We start from the raw sequence: 25,316 nt of genomic DNA, 5'->3' as shown, positions 1-25,316 counted from the left end.
CCCTAAAGTGCTAAACTATTCCTTTAAAATAGGATTTAACAGATTTGTGTCATCAGTAGATCTGCTGGTTGCTCAAGCCTAGATGAAAGCTTAAAGAGCTAAACCTTTTAATACTTTTATTTCCATAGGAGAATATACTCATAAGCAGCTGAGATAACCCTGATAGATAAATATTTTCATTATTGAATCCAGTACAAAGCCCCAACAGACACTAATTCCTCTTTTAAATCCGTTCTTAATTAGCAGTCATAATAAAGGTTAAATCAGAAACTTGCCTGGAGTTTAATTAAACAGTAAGCTACGTAATCAACACCCTGACAAAGTGGGACCTGCCTTTATTAATCAGAGCAGCCAATGATACGCTGCAGACACACTCTGGGTCGAGATAATTTAGCCAGTCACACTCTGCTCTCTGGGGATATGAGCCAATCAGAGAGAGTTTGCACAGTTCAGAGTTGTATGCATCAGCCAGAGTGGTTCAATTATGTGATACACCTCAGCTAATTCCTCCTTAATCCGTATTAAAGCAAGTGGCTCCGTACTTTGATTTAACATTAAACTGTTACTGATAATAAACTTAAGAAAATAAATCTTTCTTATTCCTTTTCCAAGCGTTGCATAGACATCTTGCTGTGTTTTGAAAAGTAGGAATACAACACCAGTTTAATAACTCGAAATGTAGTTAATGAGACAAATGGAGCTTTTTCTTCAGCCATTTATGACATAAGTGTTAACCGAGTGATTTAAAGTTACGCATCCCTAAATCTAAACAGCATTACACAAACTAGTTATTATGTAGAAATGAGTTGTTACTGAATACTTACACCTGTAACTGAACCAAAGCTAATGTTAGCTTGTTAATATGTGATCTGTTTAGACCGAAAAAAATGGCCGACATATCAGACCTGAAATATGATCAAAACGCTGTTTAATAAGGATGTAGATTAATTTACAAATATTACAAAATGCTTAATAATAAAAACGTAATAACTCAATAATAACTCAAATTAACTAAAAGCATTGGTTGGATTAGCATAATCTAAACTGCATACTAACTATGTCTAAAACACATGAGTATCCGTGTATGCATACATTATATAAATAAAACAAAGTAATACATACATTTACAAAGGAATAGCAGGTACATTTAATATAAAAGCCCCTAAATCCCACAGTGACTTTCTGTTAAATTACTGAACACTCTTAAAACTGTAACAAAAGGTTAAGTACTGAAAACTGTGATACAAGCAGTATGAATCTGCCAGGGGTCAAAACTAATGTCACATATAGATCAACCACAGTAAACTGCAGAATTTAACTAATGTTTATACTTTGTTCAAAGTAATGACAAACAAAACTGTAAAACCTTATATCCATGTGTATACCTTAACATTTAAATATAATAATTGTCAACTTCAACTGTAAGATGCTATATCACTTGTGGATTTACCGTCAATATATTTAAACAAAATGTACTGGTTGTCCCTATAGGCCTCACCCTGTATGATGCAGGCTCCCAGATATGCAGCTTCAGCAAAAGGACAAAGGAGACGACCGTGGTAGATGTCTCTCTTCAGCTGGAGGTACAGGAGATACCTGGACACACAGACACAACAAACACACGCAGTTATGAAGAAAGACAAACTGACAATGCCACTTAAACAAAACATTTGTTCCTCAAATTAAAAGTGTATTTGGTCCACAGTATGGCTGCAACATTTCAGCACTAATGAAGAAATGTGTAGAAAATTGAGCCTTGATTATGGGATGTCATCATAACATTATCTTTACATTAAATATTCCAGTCAAATTAATTAAAAAACAATACAGTTTTCGTCCTTGATGCCATAATGATGTTACTATGGCAATTATAGAAAGCATTGCTATAGTAACAACTGCCATACAGAAGTGACTGGTACTGTAGTTACTATGGAAACGGCTTCAATGGAGGCTAGTTTAGGCTTGCTGCTGACTTGTCTCGTGTTACCAAGGGGACAAGAAACGACAGTGGTGCTGAAACTACAGGGACATGCGTTGCAGTCGACTCATTAAACTTGTTTTCTAACTCAAGCAGCTGAAGGAAAGCATGAAAGACTGAATGGAGCGAAAAGCCTGCTGCGAAATAGATGTATTTATACAGTCGGTCCGTAGCAAAATAGAAGTTCTTCAATTTGGCCTAAAAACACTGAGCTATCTTTATGTACATGACTTTCTCAGTTTTGTTTAATAGAACTCTTCTCCATTTTTTTCTTTGTCGCATGCAGAGACTCTCTCCGTCCTCTCAGCTTCTACTTCCTTCCCTGAACTCTTGTTTCGATCTTATAGTTACAGTATCCTTTACACTCTTCTTGTTTTATGTAACAGGAATTCCTCCATCTGTAACTCCTCTGGGTTTTATTTTAACATCTCTTTACCTTATTTTATTATCAGTAGATTTTCTTTTGTTATCTATCCAAAATTAGATATGTTGTATTATCCCTTGATTTGTATTTGTTTGTCTTGCATTGTTATAGTTAAGTCACATTGAAATGGTACCACTACATATATTACTTACATACACTGTATATATTATTTTTACTTATTTAATTTTTGTTTTGTTTATTTCTATTAACTAATATTTTAATTCACTTTACGTTGTACTTGTTATTTTCATTCATTGTCTTTCATAATCGTAATTATGCTTTGGCAACACATAAAGCCAATACAGCCAATTGAATTGAATTAACCACTTAATATAGAAGGCTATATAACGAATCAGCTGTCATAATGAGAACAAAATGCTATTTACACGATATTTACAACTTGTCAGTTTCTTTAATTTTAACGCTTTTCTGTCCCCACACCTTACTTTAAAAAAATTAATCACTTTTTCTCCCTCTCTTCTTCTTCTGTCTCTTCTTTTCCCACTGTGTTTTTTATTATTCCCATTCACTGCATGATTTGCATTCATTTGTGTAGGTGCTTTGACTGCTCACTATGGGATCACTGAGTAGGTTACATCCATGCAGAACACTTTTACAGCAATCAAAAACAGAAGCTGTGTATTCTGTAAAACCTTGGATTACTTTCAATCCTGATGTTTTTAAATTCTCTTTCTACTATATCTGGACGTGAAAACTATGGTTTGGTTTATGTTAGGGAAACATTGTGGCTATTGTGGTTATGGTTAGTTAAAAGGCAAGTTTGTAAGTCTGCAATGAAACTTGAACTAGAGTCTCATCCACCACCTCATCCTACCCAACCGTTCTGCCCAAGTACACTACTCTGTGCACTGGCGTTGATGCAGAATCACTTAATATTGATGCGATCAATAAGAATACTTGGGTCGTTTTTCAATATCTGGGGGAAAGAGTTGAGGATGAAAATGTCAAACTTCAAATAACATCTGGCAAACTGGAGCACATGCAGCACACACACATTAGCATAATCGTTTTGGGGATTTTAATGATGAAAAAAATTAAATCCCAAACCAAAAAGGCTCGATATTGAGCACTTCATTAGATTTCATCACTGACGGCAGTTCCTTCTGAACTTTCCAAACTTATGTTGACTTTAACTTCTATCTTCCCTCTACATTCATCAGCAGCAATGTCATATAATGGTGCTCCTCGAGGACTCTGAGAGGAGGATGTTGTTATTTTTTAAACAAGTTGACACATAAAACTGTCCTTCTCCTTACAAATAGCAAGGAGAGGGGGGTAAAAAAAAGAATGATAAATGAAAAATCTAGAGAGACATTACAAAAACTGAAAGACAACTCAAGGAAGGAGGAAGCCGAGAAACAGAGAAGAGAGTTTTTATGACATTAATGAAGTACAAAAACACCTTTAAGTAATACAAGTTGAGGGGGGCGAGAAGATGTGCCAAAATGAGTTAACAGATGTGGAGAGACTACCTGAGGGAGAAGAATAGGCTGTAATAACAGGGAGCAAGAAGGAGGACAGAGACAGACCAAAAGAACGAAGGGAGGAGACCCCTTAGGAAATGAAATGATGAAGAGATGGAGTGGAGAGATCTGGAAAGGATGAGAAAGAGAAAGATGGAAAAGCAGCAATGGAGGAAAGGAACAGAGAGTTGGTGAGACATGACAGCTCAGATGGGACGGAGAGCAAGAAAACAGAGTCCCTGCTGAGTGAGCATCTCTCATTATCACTCTGCCTGAGAGAAGGTGTGTGTGTGTGTGTGTGTGTGTGTGTGTGTGTGTGTGTGTGTGTGTGTGTGTGTGTGTGTGTGTGTGTGAGGAGGGTGTGGGAGGAGGGTTATTAGAAAGTTTGTATAAACTACCAGTTGTACTACAGCACAATTCTTAAATAAAAAATGTGTTTTTATAAATAGCATAAATGTATATAAGGTGCAACATATCACAAAGGTTCCCTCAAAGTTAAAAAAGAAAACAAATTCTACATTTGGACCAAGTGGACTGAGTACAATAAACCTTTAAGACACTTAAGCTGACTTGATAGAACAAATGGGTGAGAATATAATGTGATTTATATTATCTTATCGCAAAAAATGTTTATTAAAAATGATTCTTCTTCTGTGTTATACTATTTCAAATGAAAGCTTCCCATGATCAACTGAAGATAATTAAAGTTAATGTTAATAAAATAAAATAAAACACCTGGAAGAGCCAGGCTGTAAAATGATTATCCAACTTACTGCAACATGTTTTTGTTTTGAGTGTGCATAATGCTACTTGCAGTAATACTGATACTCTGTGAAACGATGAATACTTTTCCCAAAAAAAAGAATAATAAAAAGAATATATCACAAAGGAGGTTTCAACTGTAAAAGTGAAGGTGATAATTGTGAAGGTTGTAATACTCATTACACACTGGACTACATTGTTGGATGGATGAAAGACTTTTCATATTCACATAAAATCACAGTGAGCACATGTTGCAAAAGTCATTAGCACCTGATGAAACTGTTGTATTTCTTAATTTATTTAGAGAAAAATCTATTTTCTATAAGCTAAAGAAAGAGAAGTGAAAAGATCCCTGCAGTTTGTGAATGTGTGATAATCCTACAAAGAGAATTGCGGTGGCAAAACTTGGATGTTATCTTTTTGGGGATATTACATTTTTTCAACAACAAAACACTACCGTGCTGTGGCTGTCACTGAAATAAATGTTATTTGTATTCTTTCAACAGGCCTGGGATAGTGTTAGCAAACCAACCAAAGCTCCCTGAGACGATCACTCAGGGATTCCTTTTGAACCATTTCTTAATGAGCTCTTAAACTCACATCAAGCTATTGACATTTAGATAAAATGGCAGCTTATATAAATGTAATAAAGCTGCTCCCTGAACAAGTAAAAGAGAGAGAGGCACGTCGTTTTCATTCACTTTCTCTATTTCCTTCCTTCTTACTTCATCACTCATAATGCATTCATTGTTTGTGTTACTTTTTACCTGGTGAGCTCCTCCTTTATTTTCATTGGCTCGTGGGGATAAAACTTGACCCGGAAACACATCGTGTACGGCTGCTGAGCTGTTAAAGACAAGAGAAGAAAGTTTAGGAGAGAGAAGAAACCAGTGGAGGAACATGAAGGAAATGAGAGAAGCAATGGAGTTGGTTTAAATTAGGAGAGGAGAGGGAACAGGAGAGGGGGGAGATAAATGAATGAGTGCAAGACAGAAGCTGAGCAATGAGGATTATGTAAAACTGAGGAGAAAAAGAAGTTGGAGACGAGAAAAGTAATTAGGGTATGCCTCTAATACTGATTAGTCATTTGATAATTACAGTAATTACTCATCACACCCACCCACACACACTTACACACATATCAAGTGCCTCACTTGAACTGGGGTCTGTTTCTTCTACTTTGATCTGAGTCCTAAAGCATTTCTAACTGTGTGTATGTTTGTGTGTGTGTGTGTGTGTGTGTGTGTGTGTGTGTGTGTGTGTGTGTGTGTGTGTGTGTGTGTGTGTGTGTGTGTATAGTTGCTGCGGGACAGAATTTAAGCTTTGAATGCACACACAGTCAATGATGTGGGGCTCGGATCAAACACAGCAGTAGCTTAAACTCCCTCCTGGGCTCTCACCAATCTCACAGAATTGCATATAAACACACATTCATGCACAAACATGCTAAGTTTAATCCTTAAGTGTTTGCACATTTGCATGATGTACAGACATTAGTGTATAGACGGAATCGGAGTTTCGGGCTTCCGGTGGAATCGCAATGCATGCTGGGGTGGCAAGCCTAGAAAAGTGAGCACCAACTCTACAAGGGCCGCCCCATTGGATTTCTTCTCTACGTGTTTACATTGTATTTAGCTTATTCTGCAAGCGTGTTTACATTGTATTGGCTAGTTTTTAGTGTGTAATCATCGCTCTTCTAGTTATGGGATTTGGACACCAACATTGTGTGGGGAAAGGATGTTCAAACAGTGGGAGAAAGCTAAATAAATGGGCAGAATCTCATTGTGAGCTTCACGATTGCAAAAATTGCGACTGCAAGCTCGAACTATTTCCATTTCCAACAGCACTAAAGAACAATGATAGAAGGCTAGCATGGACCAAAGCTGTAAAGAGACAGGATTACAATGGGAAGTCTTGGGAGCCCAAGGAATCTTCGTGGATTTGCAGTGAGCATTTCATGGAAGGAAAACCAGCAAATGAATTCCCTGATCCTGAACTCGACCTGGGGTATGTAGTCTATCTACTTGATTTATATATTGACAAATGTACTTTCTATATATTGAGTTTTATAATAATTAACAAACACAAGTTAGGTATATATTTATAATAGCTTACCCTGCAACACAACTGCAATAAGCACTTATGATATCGCCAGTTTTCTTGCCTGCGCAGATCCATGCCGAATGTGGCGTGTGGGAAACTTTCATTGAATGAGTACATTTTGCTTTCAAAAAGCAATACTCAGAATCTGCGAGAGGATTGAAAGATATTTGTTTCAACCAGTCAGAGTCAAACAGTCTAAATGCTTTGCCTTCTTTGTATTCGTTCAAAGTTCATTTATGAAACTCGACATCGTTCCATGGGTGGTCGGACATTAAAAATAATGTTATGTCTTTCTTTGTTTTAAGACATTAATTTCACCTTTCTTTCATGCTGTGCAAAAAAGCAACTTTTTTATCCATGTATCTTTCTGTTTTATTAGATATCAGAAATCCTTTATTAGTCCCACAACGGGGACATTTATCTTCACAGCAAAACAGCAAAAGAACATATGAAGTAAAAAGGCAGTACACAATAATTAAATAGAATAAAAATAATATAAGTACAAAGTGGTTGATAGAAAATAAAGTGAGTATTGCACATGGCAGTGATAATTGCACAGCTCTTGGTGTGGTGGTCTACCTCTCTATCTTTCCATGTTTGTATGTTACGCTCTGCAGAGAGCTGCTTGTTGGGCCAAACTCCGCCGAAGAGCGTTAACTTTATCCAAACGCATTCGTCCTTTCAGCTCGTGCAGTTTGGCATGTTTCGTGCTGTAATGACGCTCGAGATTATTTTTCATCACCGCAGACGCGTCCGCACAAACTAGGCACACTGGCCTTTTACTTCCACAAAGAAATAATCATTCGTCCATTTCTCCTGGAAAGTACGACATTTCGCATCCACCTTTCTCTTTTTTACACTCGCCACGCTGCGTTCACTGATGTCAATGACCGTCTCGTTTAATATTGAAGTTTTTTGACATGACGTGACCACGTGATGACACGTTTCACTCGTGTTGTGTTCAAGGACCCTGACCTTGGCCAGGAAAAACAGTCAGTCGCCCTGTTTAAAATATTGCCGTCTTTTTAGGGGTACAGCAATGTCATTTTGGAGTAGGAAATTGAAAGAAAAGGGGAACACACCTTGGAATAATGAGGGACATGTTTGTTTTAACTATGCTCGTCTATGTCTGATATAGAGGAAAAAAAGGAGATGGCTGAAGAGGAGGAAGTTAGTGAGTATCATCTAACATGGGAGCAGAGAACTTTACAGAGTGCCCTCACCACTCTGTCTTTAATGGTGGGATCCTCTGCGGTATTATCTAGCTATGAAAAACAGCACACATCTACATAATACATGCTGAGCAATATGAAAGACGCAATCCTCCCACCCGCGCCCAACGAATTTGAGATGCTTTTTGCGCAGGCTTAAGGGACCAAGATGCTTTAAAAATAAAACATTTCAGGGGAAAGTGAATTGGCACAATAGAATGCACACACACGCTGTGACGCATATGTACGTAAGATGAGACGCACAAAGAGAAAATAAATCACAAGCCACACATCCTAATTTGACAGTAAATGCTGCCACAGGGAGAAGTGATGTGTCAGTACGGCTCAGATCTATTTACCACACGTCCTCTATCCCTCTCTCATCTCTTTCACTCTCTGTCAGCTTCTCTCATCTCAAACTCTCAAAATTCTCCTCTTTCGCTCTCTTTTCCTCCCTAATCTGACTTCTTTCTTTAGCTACATTATCTATCACTGTCTCCTCTCTCCCCTCTGAGTTAGCCCCCCACACATTTCCTCTTCATCACTATTTCCCCCCTCTTTCTTTCTTTCTCCATCTCTCATTCAAATTTTCATTGGTCTCCTCATCTTCCCCCTCCTGCCCTCTCGCACATGTTCTGATGAACCAGAACACACCGCTAATAGCTCCTTTATTAATTTATAGCGGGACAGAAAGAACATGACAGTCATTAAAAGGGTGGGTGAACTTCAGACATGTTAATGCTGATCGCACATTGGTTAAATGTATGCAAACATCACAACTCTGCAGCAAAGCATCAACAGTCAATGTCAGGATTCAGCCTGATAGAATGAAAGACCCAAACATTTTTTTGGACTACATAATGTGAAAGAAGAGGTAGATGACAGCAAGGTGCATTGAAATCAAAATAAAATATTTGCTTCTTGATTTTATCTTCCAAACCTCTGTAGAAAAGTTGGCTGACAAAGCAAAACGTGTTTAAATATTTTATGAAGCAAAGGCTGACTTATCTTTCCTTGTTCCTTCAGCTACTTCATTCCAGGAGGGGACTAAAACATTTGCTTCCAGAAATAAAGTGTATCTCACTGCAACGTGATTTTACATCAGCATTTTTGAAACTGCACTGATCGGCTGTTGTGGTGGAAGAAGAATTATTAAAGTACTACTAAAGATCTATAACTTAAAGTAGCAATACCACACTGTAAAAAATACTCAATAAAAGCTATGCATTCAAAACCTTTCTTAAGTAAAGTACAAAAACATTGCATCCAAGTATACTAAAATTACCAAAAGTAAAAGTACTCAGAATGCAGAACAACCTATTTCAGATTATTATATATTATATTACTGAATTATAACTAGTGATTCACTAGAGCTCATCAATTTAATGTTGCAGCTGGTAATGGCTTTAATTACTTTATATACCGCTGGATAACCTAATCTATAATAATATATCATAATGTATTGATTGATTTATATGTTGTATTAAAAGTCTAACTCTGCAAGCTGTCAAATAAATGTAGTGGAGTAAAAAATACAATATTAGTAGTAGTAGGCCTGATAGTAGGTAGTACTAGTAGGGTTTATGATCTATGCAGACGGAATACAAGAAGACGACATCGACCTTTAGCGACCGTAGTAATTATGACAGGAGCAAAGGCGGAAGTCTTGTCGGGGGCAATGGATGGGACACAAAGCACTTCAAAACCGTCTTGTTGTCTTTGTGTTCACAACATGAAGTTTCACTTTCACTTTTATAATGTAGTAGGTGCAGTTTGGCCCTTATGACGCATTATAATGGTAGTTATAACCACTGATAAAGGCCATTTAATCAGCTGATAACATTGGAAATGGGTGCATAAACACCACTGGACAAGAGAGATCATTTACCGGGGCTCAGATCAAATCTGCTTCCTTTCATGACTGATGGTCAACAACTATCAGTACGCTCTTTGTCACTGTGTGTAGCTAGGCACATGGCTTGGTGTTAATTAATTTCCATGTGTATAATTGTCATCCCTTCAGTGCTACGCCATCCATGAAACTGGTTAACTTGCATGTCCACTGAAGGAAGCCTGTTTACTTGTTTACTGAGTTCTCTGGCTTCTGGCTCCTCTGCCATGTCTGTGAATTTCACTTTGTTTGTTAGTTTATTTCCTTTGTGGGCCAACTGTGCCTCTGGCAGTTAGTTGTGTCACTTTATCTGTCTTTATTGTATCGCTGTTTGTCTGCCTGTGGTGTTGTCTGGCTCTGTCACTACTCATGGCAAGTGTTAATGTGAGCAATGTCTCCTGCGGATAAAGTGAGTGATAAGGCTTTAAAACTTATATAAGAGTAAACTTCCTAAATAACATTTTTTCCCATTATGAAAAACAAATGTTTTTACACTTTTTCTTCTTTTTATTACCACACGTAACGAATGCTGATATCTGATTTTTGTTTTTTTAATAGTTTGACACAACACTGTTGTGTGTATGCTGTCCAGACCCTGAATATATCAGCGTCCCTGTGGTGTTGTCTGTTCGTTGCAGAGCTTGACCTCCTCACACTGAAGCAGCTCTCGGGAAGGGAGACATTAACAAACACACACAAATGTACACACAAAGTACACACACACACACATGCATTTTACACTCTGACACTTACACTTCATCTGCCTCACCACGGGCTTATTGGGCTCCAACCAGTGCTTTGAGAGAGAGAGAGAGAGAGAGAGAGAGAGAGAGAGAGAGAGAGAGAGAGAGAGAGAGAGAGAGAGACCAATGTTACCCCAAAATGAAGATACCAACTTTTAGAGCAGACGAGTAAAACAGAGAATAGTTTGCAATTTCAATTTCCATTAAAAAATCTCTGAATAATTGAATGACACATTGTTTAAACTCAGCAAATTTTAGTCAAATCAAATCAGTCAACAAATCAAAATGACGTATTTAAATGAATCATTCTAGATATATTTCTGTTTTTATCGTAGATGGTCATTAAAAGAGAAACATGGACCCTGCTGGATGGACTTGACAGTTATACTTGTAATAAATAAAATATATAATGTTCATCAAATGAGCAACACCTGAAAAAAATGAAAACGTTACATATTTGAACCTTAATCTAATCAATTTCTCTAGATTCTTTTGTAACAACCTGCTCACCTGGAAGCTCAATGGTGCTTATGAGTGAGAAGTAGTGAGCGTCCTACACTCCTGAGTGCATCCAGGACAGGACATTATTTTTACTGACAATTTGAGGTAAAACAACTCATTTGCTCTCCATCCCTTTGGTACATTTGGACATTTCATCCCGATCTCCAAATCTATTACAATGAAAAGTTGGCGTAAGAACTGCATTAATTCAATAAGAGGAAACAACTTCATTAATGCCTTTATTCTCTTGTAAGTTTGTCTTTGCGCAGTCTGCTGTACTTGTGCTTTAGTGTTGTAACACCTTCTGCTGATATTTGCTTGTTGTTATTCATTACTTATTTGCCTTTTAAATGCAGCTAGAGGCCGCCTGAGCTTCTGGTCTTGTTATAATGTCACTTGAACGTGTAATATAATGTGCTGACTGCCTCCAGATTTATTTCCAACAATCCCATAAACTGTGTCTTTTAGGTGTGATGATCAGTTTCTTTATTTTTGTTTTGCCTGCTGGGATTTTGTGCAGCCGTAAAAAATGTTTTTGATGACATAACAAATGTATATAAATGCATCGATAAGAAGATTCTGCTTTAGAGGCAAAACATCATCGTGGGATAATACAACAAGGAATGCTTGTTTTCATTTTGATATTTCCTTTCACTGTTTTATGAAAACCCAATCCAAACAAACTTAAGAAATGCTTGAAAGTATTACATGTTACACCTGATTCTTGCCTCAAGATAAAATCATTCCTCCAGTTCTAGTGACAAAACAATTAGTTGATTCATCGATTAGTCAATCAACAGTCTAATTGATTAGTCGACTAAACGTTGCAGTTTTACCATTAATCAAAAAAATGATTGAAAGAAAACGGAAATAGTCGTGAGTTACAGCACTGCTGCTTTTGGTTGTTCTGCGTGGGTGTGATAGTTACCCTCTGCTTTTCAGGGTCCACATATCGAATACCAAAGTAGTCTCTCTCAAGTAGGTTGTAGTGGTTACACACATGGTCCAACAGGAACTGGCCTTTGGTGTCTCTCTGTGAAGATGTAAAACACAAAAAACATGTAATAATTCATATCTGTTTTGTGATAAGTAAGCATCCACTACTTTCATCTAAGCAATCTTTCCATCCATGATGATAAATCACATTAAGCTCATAGCTGCATCACTGCGCCATATCACAGCAAACAATCCCCTCTTGGGTAATATTTCTGCGATGTAGTTGTAGGTCTCTTGGCGGCAATATCGCCTGAGGTCATATTCCAGCCTCCTGACATGCCAGTAAATAAAGTCCACAGGCAGTTCATAAACTTGAGCAGACACAGAAAGATCAATAATCACTCTGCATTTATTACCTGCTCCTCAGTCAATAATTACTCATCACATACAGATGCGCCCAAGCATTGTCACGTTTAAGTGTACAATATGAATTTAGCTGAGCACAAAACAAGTTTTCTCACACACACACACACACACACACATACACACACACACACACACACATATAAAAGAACACATTTATCCAGCCCATCTCTGAACTTCCAATTCTCACCTTCCAACCAATTGATTAAATATTAAATATTCCTTAGATTGTCATTTATATGCATCACAGATCACCTCAAGTCATGTGATTATGTGTGTGTGTGTGTGTGTGTGTGTGTGTGTGTGTGTGTGTGTGTGTGTGTGTGTGTGTGTGTGTCCTATAACCTGCTGATGGAGGTGAATGCTGTGCTCAGTTAGGCAGGATTGATTGATTTAGTGGGAAACCGTCTGTTTGCCGTTGTTGTGATTTACTCACCACTGGAGACACACATAAACAAACACATCAACGCACACACACCTACACACACACACACACACACACACACACACACACACACACACACACACACACACACACACACACACACACACACACACACACAGAGCGGTCTCTTTGGCCACATCTTGTCAGATAGACAACATATTAAGCTGCCAATGAACACTAATGTCAGTATGCCATAAATTCCTGACACATCTCCATGGCAACTCATTGCTTATTTTACATATTTAACTGCACTAACAGTAAGCAATAGTCTTATCATGGCTGATTTGTCCCAGACACACTTTAAACTGCAGAAGGAACCTGTCCTGATTGTCTTTATTCACCCTGAAGCATTTTACCAAACTTCTTTTTCACTCAATGTGCTTCATGTTTTCTGCTAACAGCATCACAGTTTTCTTTGAATGGAAATGATTGAAAATCAGGCAGAAACATCCCTGTCGTTGTTTTTCTCTTCTATCAAATGGCAGCCACATCAGCAATGTGTTGGTGTTCCTTAAGATTGAAGCTAAGGGCTTTAGATTGAGTCAATAGCTTTGTTTATTGATTCTATGTGGGCCTACAGACATTTGCAACTGATACGCACACAGGCAGCAACCTCCAGTTCTGAACATTAAAGCCAAAGCGGAAGTGCCTTAAACACACTTTATTTCTTATAGCCAGCATGGGCCGACTCCTCTGGTTGAAAGTTCAATTGTATAGAAGTCAATGAGAAAATGACCCTACTTCTCACTTGATTTATTACCTCAGTCAACTTTTTCCTGTTTCAAGACTTGTTTAATACAGCATTCTGTTAATTTTGTAATTAGACGATAATGCAGCGTATGCTTAAGGCAAGGCTACCTTGAGATCGCTACCAGACGGTGTTGTACAATTTGGGTATTGTCAATGTTTTCATCTTAGAACGTTAACCCTTTCAACAGTGCGTTTTGAGTTCATGAAAGTTGTTGGAAAGTAATAAGTAAGTAATTGTAACACTTCAAATGTCTTATCCAGAACTTGTGATTGTACTTAGCTCTGAAAAAAGATGGCAACAGCCAGAAACCAAGATGTGCAGTTGAATAATCGCAGCAGAAGAACACTCTGAGCACTTCTATCTAGGCAGGCATTGAACCTTGGATGTGCAATATGATCAGGCCCAGCTTTCAGCGTCAACAATAAAATAGCGCTTTGTTACGTTAAAGTGACACTCAAAATAAAATAAACTGCAATTTAAAATATTTCCTCTCACATTCTGCCTTCATTTCTCTTTTGTTTAATTTTGTAGCCTAAGTGTAATGAAGATGCTTCAAGTTACTGGTGCCTAATTGTCAAAGTATTTCTAAGTTGTCAACCTGAATAAATATTGTTATTTACTTCCAATTGATCTCTCCTTAATGAAATTAGATTTCTGCACTTTAAATGACCCTGTTCAGCCACCTCAGTCCTCTTACCCTATCCTACATAATCATTTAAATCCTGTGCATATGTTGTGTTTGGTAAACGCTACAATCTCTCACCGAGGCAACCTTTTAAATGCATTTCTTGGTGAGTCATGCTCCATTTCTCAGTAAACAATCTTGTTATGTGCAGTGATTGCAGTATACTGTAGGTGTTGACAGAACGGCCACAAAGAAAGCAAGATATTTCCTGTAAATGTCACAGCGGCCAATAGTAAAAACAAAAAAGAAACAGCACCTGACTGTCCACAACAATTTCAGGTCAATGCAACAAACAATGAAAAACAATTAAAAATAAATAGAGTACACTGTACACAATACACAGAAGGAGTTCATATATAGGCTAATCCCACACGCACACAAGCATACTAAACATATCAATATTTAATTAAACACCATTCCCAGTTGTTCTGCTATCTGTACTATAGGCTGCCACACACAAACAGGACAGCATAGTTACTGTATAGTAACCCATTCATTACAGAGCAGCTGCGTTTAAAAAGGTATGTGTGGACTAGGCCTCACACTGTGGCCGAAACTGTCAGCTACCCTGGGGTTGGAGGTGGTTAGCCTATAGGCTACCAGATAAGGAAAAACCTGACTCTCGGTAACTCTGAAGTTGTGTTATTTTAATGTTGTGTCTTTAGCCACTGGTGAACCTATATTCAGGAGTTGGAGTTAATATTTGAACCCCACACCTTCAGAGCAAAGACCAAGGATCAGAAAACTCAGCAAAGCTGGAGTCCCTGAGGCTAACGCTTAAGCTAGCTGGTGATGGTCAGTATTGATGTCTTCTATTTCTACACTTGAAAACAATATAGGCTATTATGTGGGTAGGTGGATGCCATATGTGACCTTTGTTACATCACCACGGTAACAATCAGCTGTCAGTGATCTCAGAGACAGCATGTCCCTATTGGCTGGTTCAGGTTTACTGCTATATCCTTGACACAAGTAATCTTTAAATCAAGTATGTGTCCCTGTGGGTGTAGCTGTGATTGTCTGTGTCTCCATGCTGGCCTGCCTGTAGAGTGTGTGTGTGTGAGTGTGTGTGTGTGTGTGTGTGTGTGTGTGTGTGTGTGTGTGTGTGTGTGTGTGTGTGTGTGTGTGTGTGTGTGTCTGTCTACATCTCTTTAGGATTTTCAGCTGATCTGTGACAACAGTGTTACTAAGCTGTTAAATCTGAAGAGCAAACCGTCAGAGACACAGACACACTGAGGGAGGAGAATAATAGAAGAAACAGAATAAAAACAGCCATGCTGCGAGCCATTTCTTGCCAGATCATCAAACGACACCTTTCGTCTGTCTGGTTCTCAGGGTCGACGCTCGTGGGGAGGAGAGAGGCGGACTGACGCCAACACAGAAGACCAGACAGAGAGTGAACCAGGGCCAGACACGCTGAGAGGCTGAACGAGAGAGTAGGCAAAGACAGAGCTAAAAAAAGGAGTGAATAAAAGCGAGACTAAGACGAGCGAGGCAGAGAGGAAGAGAAATAAAAAAGAGTCTATGTCATGTCCAACAAGGGTTGAATACATATTTTATATATCCAAAGGCTGGGCATTAAAAATTAACCTGGTCATCCTGTCTCTACATGATCTCACCTAATGACAGCAAAGTGCTCCCCTCTCTGCCTCGCTTGAACACATACATACACTTTAAATAGAGCCTTGCTGTGGAGTGTATTCAGTTTAGCAAAAGCAAAGTGCACTTTGACGTGTATGTTCGGTTGTGTCTATCCATCCTCTACCATTTTTTCACCATAAAGCAACCACCTTAGAGCCGGCCGAGTCCGGACGCAGACCATGTAAAGAAAAACTTATTGGAAAAAATAGAAAACCATCAAAATATTGAGTATAAAAACACACATAGAATCACTTATTTATTCCTACATCTATTGTAAATTCACAAAAACTGAACTCAAGTAAGTTTTGACTTCCATGGTGCGCAATGCCGTAATAACTGTGGACTGTAATAATGGAAGACTCATAAACTAACTTAACCCCACTTATAATAGTTTTATCTGAAAGATAAATCTCTAACCCACTGAAAGATTCAGAAAGTCCTTTGACAAAAATTGACCCCGTCACTCAAAAATGTGTTTTTCTTCTCTTTATGTCCCCTTAAATGTCTGACCCTGATTATACGGACTTGAATCTGTGCAAAGCTTGACACTAGAGAGGAGTTTTCACATTATTCTACTGAAGGGGGGAAATGTCTGCACTTCAAATTCAAACGTATCTCAGGTAAACTAGATTGGGTAGTCACAAATTCGAAACAACCAATGGCTGTCTAATAGGCAAATGCAGACACATATGAACAGGGAAACAGTCTTCAACACAACTGCGGGACAAACATGAAACTTGCCAGTACAGAGAGGGAGAGTTTTCATTAGCATAGTTTTTGACAGCAAACATGGCAGAGTGTGCAGCTTTTGGATGTAAACTAGACTCTGAAGCTTCCTTCCACCATCTACCAAAACATCCCACTAGATATTATTGTATGTTTCACAGCCAGCACGCTGTGTCAGCCACTGCCGGTTACAAGCTGTCAAACAACAACAAATAAAAGATGCTGACTCCATTATGAGGCGTCTGCTATGCATCAATGTTGCAGCAGACTCCTCATCTGAGTCAAACATGTTTGGCTGAATCTCTCCTATGTTTCCTCTAACAGAGAAAATAGACCAGACAACGACACTGCGGAGCTCCTCGATGCCATAATGTGCACCGACCTAGCGCGAGCAGCAGTGGGCCGGGAGGCCACATCCAGAATTTCTCAATGAGGGAGAAAGAGTAGATGTGCTTCCAGCACCTTTTTAGAGTTTAGAGGGTTTTTTTAAATTATTTAAGTGGGAAACTATGTTAAACATAATATTAATTACAGCAAAGTGTTTTTACATACATACAGTATAAAACATGCCTAAAGAAGAACTTTAAACAGGCAATAACTGGTTATTTTGTCCACTGGCAGTGGAAACACAACACGGACATTTCATCAATTTTTAAGTTGATATGTTGAATATGAAGACCCAGGACTTGGTGGAGAGATTATATCTCCTCACTGGCCTGGGAATGCCTCGGGATCCCCCAGTCGGAGCTGGAGGATGTGGCCCGGAGAAGGGAAGATTGGGGTTCCTTACTGGAGCTGCTGCCCCCGCGACCCGATCCCAGATAAGCGGTAGACGATGGATGGATGGATGGATGTTGAACTTGTTGGCAAACAGTTGTGTATTTTACACATCTAGCAGTTATCAGCAACATTATCATTCATTTGAAGTCATGTTTATGGCCACCAAGTCCACATTATTTTAGCTCTGTTTTTACCAATTCTTGAATGAAATATCTGTCTCTCTAGCTGCTAAATGCTCCACTATATTCACCAGCTTCTTGCTAACTGAGTCTGTTTGCCCTTTTGTGCTGAGCAGGTAGTGTACAGAGGGTTTTTAGAGCTTTATTGCTGATAACAGCACTACGAGAGCAGTGAGAGTGAACCAAAACACTAGCTGCTTATTTCGTACGACACAAGAAAAATATAGTCATGGAAAAATAATAAATAAAGAATACAGTACATATACCTAACTGACAATTGAACTTAAAAATTGTGGTTCAGGTCATACACATTAAGCATGGACATACAGCTATACACATACACAATCTTTTGCAACTTTGGAAAATTATTATACAACTGACAAAATATAATTTTTGACCAGATGGACGGAAGAGTCTTTGAGGGTTATGGATATACTTTCAAAACTGTGGTACGCTTCATTCAAGAACTGTCTGGGTTTTTCACAGATCACCAGGGATTTATATTTCAGAAAAACAGATGCTTAGTAACTCCATTGCAAATAATACATGAGAAGAACAAACTGAGGCTGGATTGAACCAAAAAAGTATTTCCACAGTTTAAAATGCTAGAAGTTACTAATAAAAGTAAACAGACAGTATATTTAAAATTAGAGTGTTTTTCTGTATTCTAAAGTAGATGTTGTATTCCATAATAACATTAGTTAAAGCAGGTGAATGATTTGTTCTTATTTTGACTCTGTGGACGCTACGAGTCAAGCACTAGGACCCTGGGTGCCCTGGCCCAGTTAAATACCGCTTGTTGTTTAATTAATATGCATGCCAGCTTAATTATGACTGGTCCTTATCGTCTCATTTTCATGACACGGCATACCTAATTGGCTGAGTTGAATCTCTGTGAGGGGAAAGAGCGTCCTGAAATCCCTGTGTGAAGTAACCAACACACACTCCTGTCTGCACACACAGGGAAGGGAGGGAGTAAAGGAGAGGAGACGTAGAGAAAGTAAGACTTTAAAAACAATCATATTCCCCTCTTTACCTCGACACTAACTAATATAGTGTCTGCCTTTAAGACAAATGCTACACTAATTTGGGCTTTTCTCTGTTGTCACTGCAGCTCTTCATGGTAATAGGGATTTATGACCAATTTGCCGATTTATTTACCAATTACGATGAGTGTGTATGCAGGCTTTCATGCATGTGTGAAAACATTGTCCTCCTATTATCAACAGTGCCAATGTTCCTGAAGCCAGTTTCTGTTTACCACCAAAAACTCAACACCCAAGCGAGCTGGATCGATCCAGAAGCTTGACCAGGATGCAACATAGACAAATCAATGGGCTGGATGCGGAGTGAGGGAAAAGCAATGCAGAGGATAAGAACTGAGTCTGAACATCTTCTCTTTCTATTTCTAAGAGATGCAGAAAAACATTTGTATCCATACATATTATCTTTCTTCTTCTTCTTTCTATCTCCCTTTAAATCTACTTAAATAGCTTCATGGTTGTAAAAGTCCTCATATTCAACAAATCATAAATGTATTGTAGTGTATTGGCTTTTCATTGAACCTACATGATGTTTACCCAAGAAGACTCCACGACTATGGAATGGATATATTCAAAATGCCATATCAATTTATTTACATATTTCACCAACATTCAATCTGATGTATTGGGTATCTTTAGGAACTGAAGAAAATTGAAATAAATGTTTGTGGGTTTCAACAATGTTTGGCTGCACAGCATGAGGTTGGAATGACAAGTAAGTTGGTTTTAAAAGGATATCTTTTAAAGTAGGAAAAGCTGAGGTAGTAATATCTTAAAACATATTTTAAAAGTAAACTACAGAGGCAGGACACAAATACAAATTATCCACTCGACCTACACTAATGAGCAGATTGGAAGAGAGAAGCGGAGGATCAAACTCTTCCAGTCTGGGAGCTGAATTTATGGATGTAATCCAATTTATATAAAAGGAGAGAAACCTTTGGAATGAGATGCTCAACCTCGCCACCACCATCCCTCTCTGTAATAGCCTCCCACCATCACACCATTTATCAGAAAATGTTTGATTAGTAAATCCAGGCTGTCTTTATTTTCTGAGAGGGAAACTTAAGAGAAGCGTGAAGTGTGAAGAGACATGGAATGATGTCATATATCAGAGTGAAACCCACGCAGCTCCAGTGTAGTATTGATCTCATGATGCGCTGCACATCAGGGTGTGTTGCGTCTAACCTCTTCAGCCACTGACCCCAAACAGTAACAGACTCTTGCCTGGAGCTACAGACTTGGCATATGGAAGGACTTCCTCTATCATCAGCCAGAAACAGATGGTGAATATTCCTTTACTTAATACACTTTGGGATAGTTTTCCTCTTACTATTCCAGTTAGAGTGGCATCTTTAGCCACGCATGGCTCTATAGATGGCAATGCCGGTGTGTAAGTTGGTCCACCACTTTGGTCCAGACTGAAATATCAGAACAACTATGGGATGGATTGCTATGCAGACAATCATGTTCCCCTCAGGATAACCTGCAATAACTTTGGTGATCCTCTGACATTTCCTCCAGCCTAATCATTCTGTCAAAGTTCAAACAGATGATGTCAGTATATATTTAAGAAACACCAATCTACTGTGATATAAGGTTTTAAATAATGTTATATATAAATATAATATACCGTTTAAATCATTTACATATTAAACCTATAATCCTTCCCATCCCTGTGAGCAGCATAACAGTAACTGTGACCTTCTCCCAGTGTGGAAGGAGACAAACTATTTACCGTATCATCACCTGCAATGCTGCACACATGATCACATACACACATATGCGGGCACAAAGGCATGCACGAATTAACACACATGATATAAAGCACGTCATGTGCACCCGCATTCATGGCTGACCACACAGCAAGCTTAGAGGTAGAGCCATTAATCATCAATATATGGAGCAGAACCCGTTTCTATTATAATGGATCTCCATCACTCTGGCTCTGTATACAGCTGGACACTAACTCACTGGAGGCAGGAGAGAGAAAGTGTGATGATGATGGCATGACTGCAGTCGCAATACTGCTGAGTGTGTGCACATGGTGGGTGCATTGAAACAGCTGTCTTATCTTTGCACCGCAGGATGTTTCAAAATGTTGTGGCAAAGGAACAAACAATCCATGACAAAATAAAAGACAGACTGTGTGAGTAGAAAATAGTGAGTTTGAACCTGTGAGTAGTTGTGTTTGTTTTCTTGATTGCATGTTTTTGGGACAAATTAGTCTGATGTCTAACAATATGATGCAATTCATCCTACAGGAAAAGAGGTTAGTACACCACCTGTGCACATTCACACAATGATGATGATGACGTAGTCACACAAACCAATACAATACAGTATATATATATATATATATATATATATATATATACATACAGTTTTCTCTTTATCTACTTACATTTTAAATATTTAAATGAAGATATAGATGCAGATGTGGTTGAACTGATGTTTCAACTGCAGTAAAGATGTTGTGAAATATGTGCTGTTGACAAGCATGATTGTGTAGATTGTTACTGTTTGATATATTTTAGATGTTTCATTGTTTGTTTTTAATATATGGACACATACAAGTGATAATGTGTGGATTATCCTTGTGAAATCAAGTTAATTTAATTTAATGTATGTCAAACTTGTTACTTCCAGTCTAAAACAATTTTGAACAGACTTTATTAGCATCAGAAACAACCAGGATAAAACAATTTATTGACAAATGACCATGCATTCTTTGCTTTGTATAAATTCATACGTGCATTACTTTAACAATGAGCTGATAAACTAGGCATACACGTCAAATTCTGTCATTCTAAATATGTGAGCAGTGGTTATCACCGAGCATGGTGACAGTGAGTAAGGAGTCCGTCCTTCACAGGGATGATCTGGTGTTGAAGTGTCCCTGAGCAGGACAATGAATATCAATCAGCTCCGTGTGTGACTTCTGACGACTTCATTTTCCCTCTTTGTAGATTATTTCCTATTAACAATTGGTCTGTTTTTACTCTTTCCTTTCTTGGTTAACGCTTCCTCTTTTTCTCCTCCTTGTCTCCTAAATCTGCCGTGTCTGCCAGTCCCATGTCATGTTTTACTCTGATATCTGTTTCTCCTGCAGCCACTCCACATTGTTTCCTCTCTTGCTCCTTCCTAAACCTGTTGATTTGCTGCCGTCCTCTTCTCAGCCCATGAAATGTGACCAACCATGTAATCTTATATTTTGTTTTATCAGCCATCTCTCTGCCTTTCACACTCATCCATTTCGTTTGATGTTTCCCTCCCTCCCTTCTATCCCGCCGTCTCATCTCTGTCTGCCTCCCCTCAGTTGCGAGCTCAAGTCAGAAAAAGGATTATTTCTCTTTAGTCATCTTCAGAGGAGCATCAAAGAGGCACCAGCAAGTGGGATAAGAATAGAAAAAGATGCTATTTATAACTTGTTTCAAAGAATGCCTACCAGCCGAAACAATAGCACTGCTTCAGCATCGCTAACACACAGCCACAAAGAAAGCTAGTAAATAAAAGGCAGACGCCACCTTAGCTACACACACACACACACACACACACACACACACATACTCTCCTTGACCGTGACAGTGAAAAACAATACTAGCACCCATGTGCTTCTTTAAATAGATTGTATTGTATCGATAAGGTGACTTATACAAGAATAGAAACAGAGCAATTAGCAGGATATATTTCAAGTTGAACTTATCACAAGCTATTTCGGTGCCACGCAGTAATTTCTTGCTCAGTGTGGTGAATTAATGTCCGTAACTGCAGAACTTTGGCTCAGTGGCTACTTTTAAATCTTTCATGTAAGTGAGCTATGGTTAGAAACACACACGGCCACACATACGCACACACATATATATATATGTGCACACATACACACACTCGTGGTGGAGTGCATCGATGACAGCTGACTGATGTTGGCCTCATAAAGAACAGTGATCTCCCTTAATTATACATGATGTGTCACAGAGAAGAAGGAGGGAGGAAAGAGAGAGAGATAGAGGAGAGGAGGGAGGAAGGGAGGGAGGGAGGAGATATAGATGAGAGATGTGAAAATATAAAGTGAGAAAAGGTGGTGAGAAGAGTAAATACAAAGCTGAAAGTGGAGCAGAGACTAAGTGGAGTGAAAGACAAAGCAGGAAAGGGAGGAGTGGAAAGACTAGAGAGGGAAAGAGGAGATGGACGGATGAGAGGATGAGAAGGAAAGGAGTGGATGATGAAGGGGAGAGGAGCTGAAGGCAGAGGAGGTCACTGTGTATTGATCTTGACGTGTATCTCCTGCAGCAGGTCTGACTTAACATTACCATTGAACATGAGAGCAGCAGGCAGGACACATTCAACCCCCCGGGCTGTAGACACACATACAAAACACACACACACACACACACACACACTCTCTACCTGCCTTATTTACTGGTGTCAAGCTATTCTTAGAGTCGCAATAAACTACTTAAAAATAATTATGCTCTGCTGTAGGCTGTCGCCATGACTTGAGACGCAGATCTTAAAATATTTTGAAAAACATCATTATACATCTAAATGTGAGTTTATTAATTGATAGAGAAAACACAACCAGCGCTCCCTGAAACACAAACAGTAACGCGTATTGTGTGCATGTGTATGGTATGTGTATTACCATGTATTAATCATAATCATACTATATTGTCATACTTATTACACTTCTTTTTATTAGACTGCTTTTATATAGCACTTTTCTAGTCTTTGCAACCACTCAAAGCGCTCTTACAACGCATTCACACACACATTCATACAGGCTACAAGGTGCCACCTGCTCATCACACATCGTTGGCCATCGGGTGCAGTTTAGGGTTATCTGAACGTCAATATGTGTACCACAGGGGCTGGGGATCAAACCACCGACCCTCTGATTGGTGGACGACCACTCTACCTCGTGAGCCACATCTTTTTAAAAAGAGATCTTTATCCATTTTACCCATTTTTAACTATAAAAATGTTATATTTAAAATGTTTGTGTTGAATTAATGTAAAGGATTGTATTTGCTAAGGAATGTTTTCAAATGACGATTGTAATATTATATGTTCTGTATTTATGGTCATTTTTATTTCTTTTGCAATTTTTGTTTCAACTAAGAGTAATGATATTTGGTAGATAATATTTTGATGAAGAGGATTTTGATAGTGCTGTCTTTGTAGTTGGAATTTGTGGCAATTTATCAGTAAAATGTCTGATTAGTTACTTGTATATAAGGAAACAGCCTTAGACGTTCCTGATTATGTCAAGATAACATTTGCAGGCCAAAGCATTTTGTGCTGGAGGCATTTTGACAGACTTCCATTGAAGCTCAAACTGGTCTGCAACTTAGCCTGTTCTGAAAGTAAAAACATCTTTAAATCATCACTTCACCAGTGTTAACGTTCTACAAATCTAAGATCTTCATGTCAAAATGTGATCCCAAAAATTGTAATCTCCTAGAACAAACTGCCAGTAAACTTGAGGTCTGCTTCTGTTTGCACTGCCTTTTATCAAATTATAATTTGAGACTATTCATCCATGTCCTGCACAGCTGACCTGTTTATTCTGTTTTATTGAAATGTAGCTTATTTTATCTTCTATTTCATTTTACTCTTAATATCCCATTTACATGTGTCGTTTATCTTATGTTTCTTAATACATCTTGTCTTATTGTCTTTTATGTCTTATGCAAAGCAGCTTGAATTGTGTATTTCTTGAAAGGCACATTATTTGTGTACTTGTGACCATCCCAGTCGAAAAAACTTCATCCATTTTTTGGCAACATAAAATAGCCTCTTGCCTTAAAAATTATCACAATTTTTGTGATTTTTGATTTAATAAGGATAATCCATGCGGTGCCAAATATTGTGCCCCAAGGGGACCTGGCTAATGCACCCACGTTTGATGCAAAGACAAGAACTGAGGCCTTGGAGGAAAGTTAAAGGAATTAAGGGCATCGAAGACTCAGAGTAAGCAAACTACTCAGTTGTGACGCATTTGTTCACAAGCTCAATTTAAGAACACTTTTATCACATTATTTCTAAGATGGCACTTAATCTAGCGCTGTCTTTGGCATCTCATGCTGACCTACATATTCAGCACAGTGCAGAGAAGCAAAACAGACAAAAATAAGTAAGACACACAAGGATATTGCATAGAGAGAGAAAATAAGAAGATAAAGTAAGAGATGAAAGTCTCTGCAGAGTGGAAAGAGGAGAAGTGCTGTTGTTGAGCAGCAGAAGTGTAGCATGAGGAGCACAGGATGTCATGAAATATGTAGGAAGGAGCAGCTCAGCACCGGAACACAAAGCCATTAAAGAAAGCCTTGGAAAAGGCAGTCAGCTAGAAATATAAATGTCCATTTGCTTATCACGCAGAGACACACAGACACACAGAGCTAAAAGCACATACACACTTCCACAATCGTACACAGAGTTTAACACACTGTTTTGCTCTCAAAGACACAAGCATGCAGGTTTACATGCATGTGAACGTCGCAACACAAGGAAACACAACCTCTCTTTGCCTCTCTCAGTGCACTTTATGGTGTTCTGTAAATCATTGATTGGGTACATGTAGGAGATCAGTGAGACAGTTTGTTTGACATGC

The 25,316-nt window shown here is 38.5% G+C and overlaps 1 protein-coding gene across 1 annotated transcript in view; it reads right to left on the bottom strand.

Annotated features, from left to right (window-relative positions):
* The window catches only part of frmd3 (FERM domain containing 3), a 52,163-nt gene that overhangs the window by 24,681 nt on the left and 2,166 nt on the right, over positions 1-25,316 (bottom strand). The window contains 4 exon segments of the mRNA XM_029440475.1: positions 1,499-1,596; positions 5,416-5,494; positions 10,607-10,649; positions 12,026-12,130. Coding sequence (XP_029296335.1) covers positions 1,499-1,596; positions 5,416-5,494; positions 10,607-10,649; positions 12,026-12,130 — 325 coding nt within the window.

This window comes from Cottoperca gobio, chromosome 9 (genome assembly GCF_900634415.1).
Source record: "Cottoperca gobio chromosome 9, fCotGob3.1, whole genome shotgun sequence".
In the NCBI taxonomy this organism is placed as follows: Eukaryota; Metazoa; Chordata; class Actinopteri; order Perciformes; family Bovichtidae; genus Cottoperca; species Cottoperca gobio.
The sequence above is the reverse complement of the archived record's forward strand: the minus strand, read 5'-3'. Positions and strand labels throughout refer to the sequence as shown.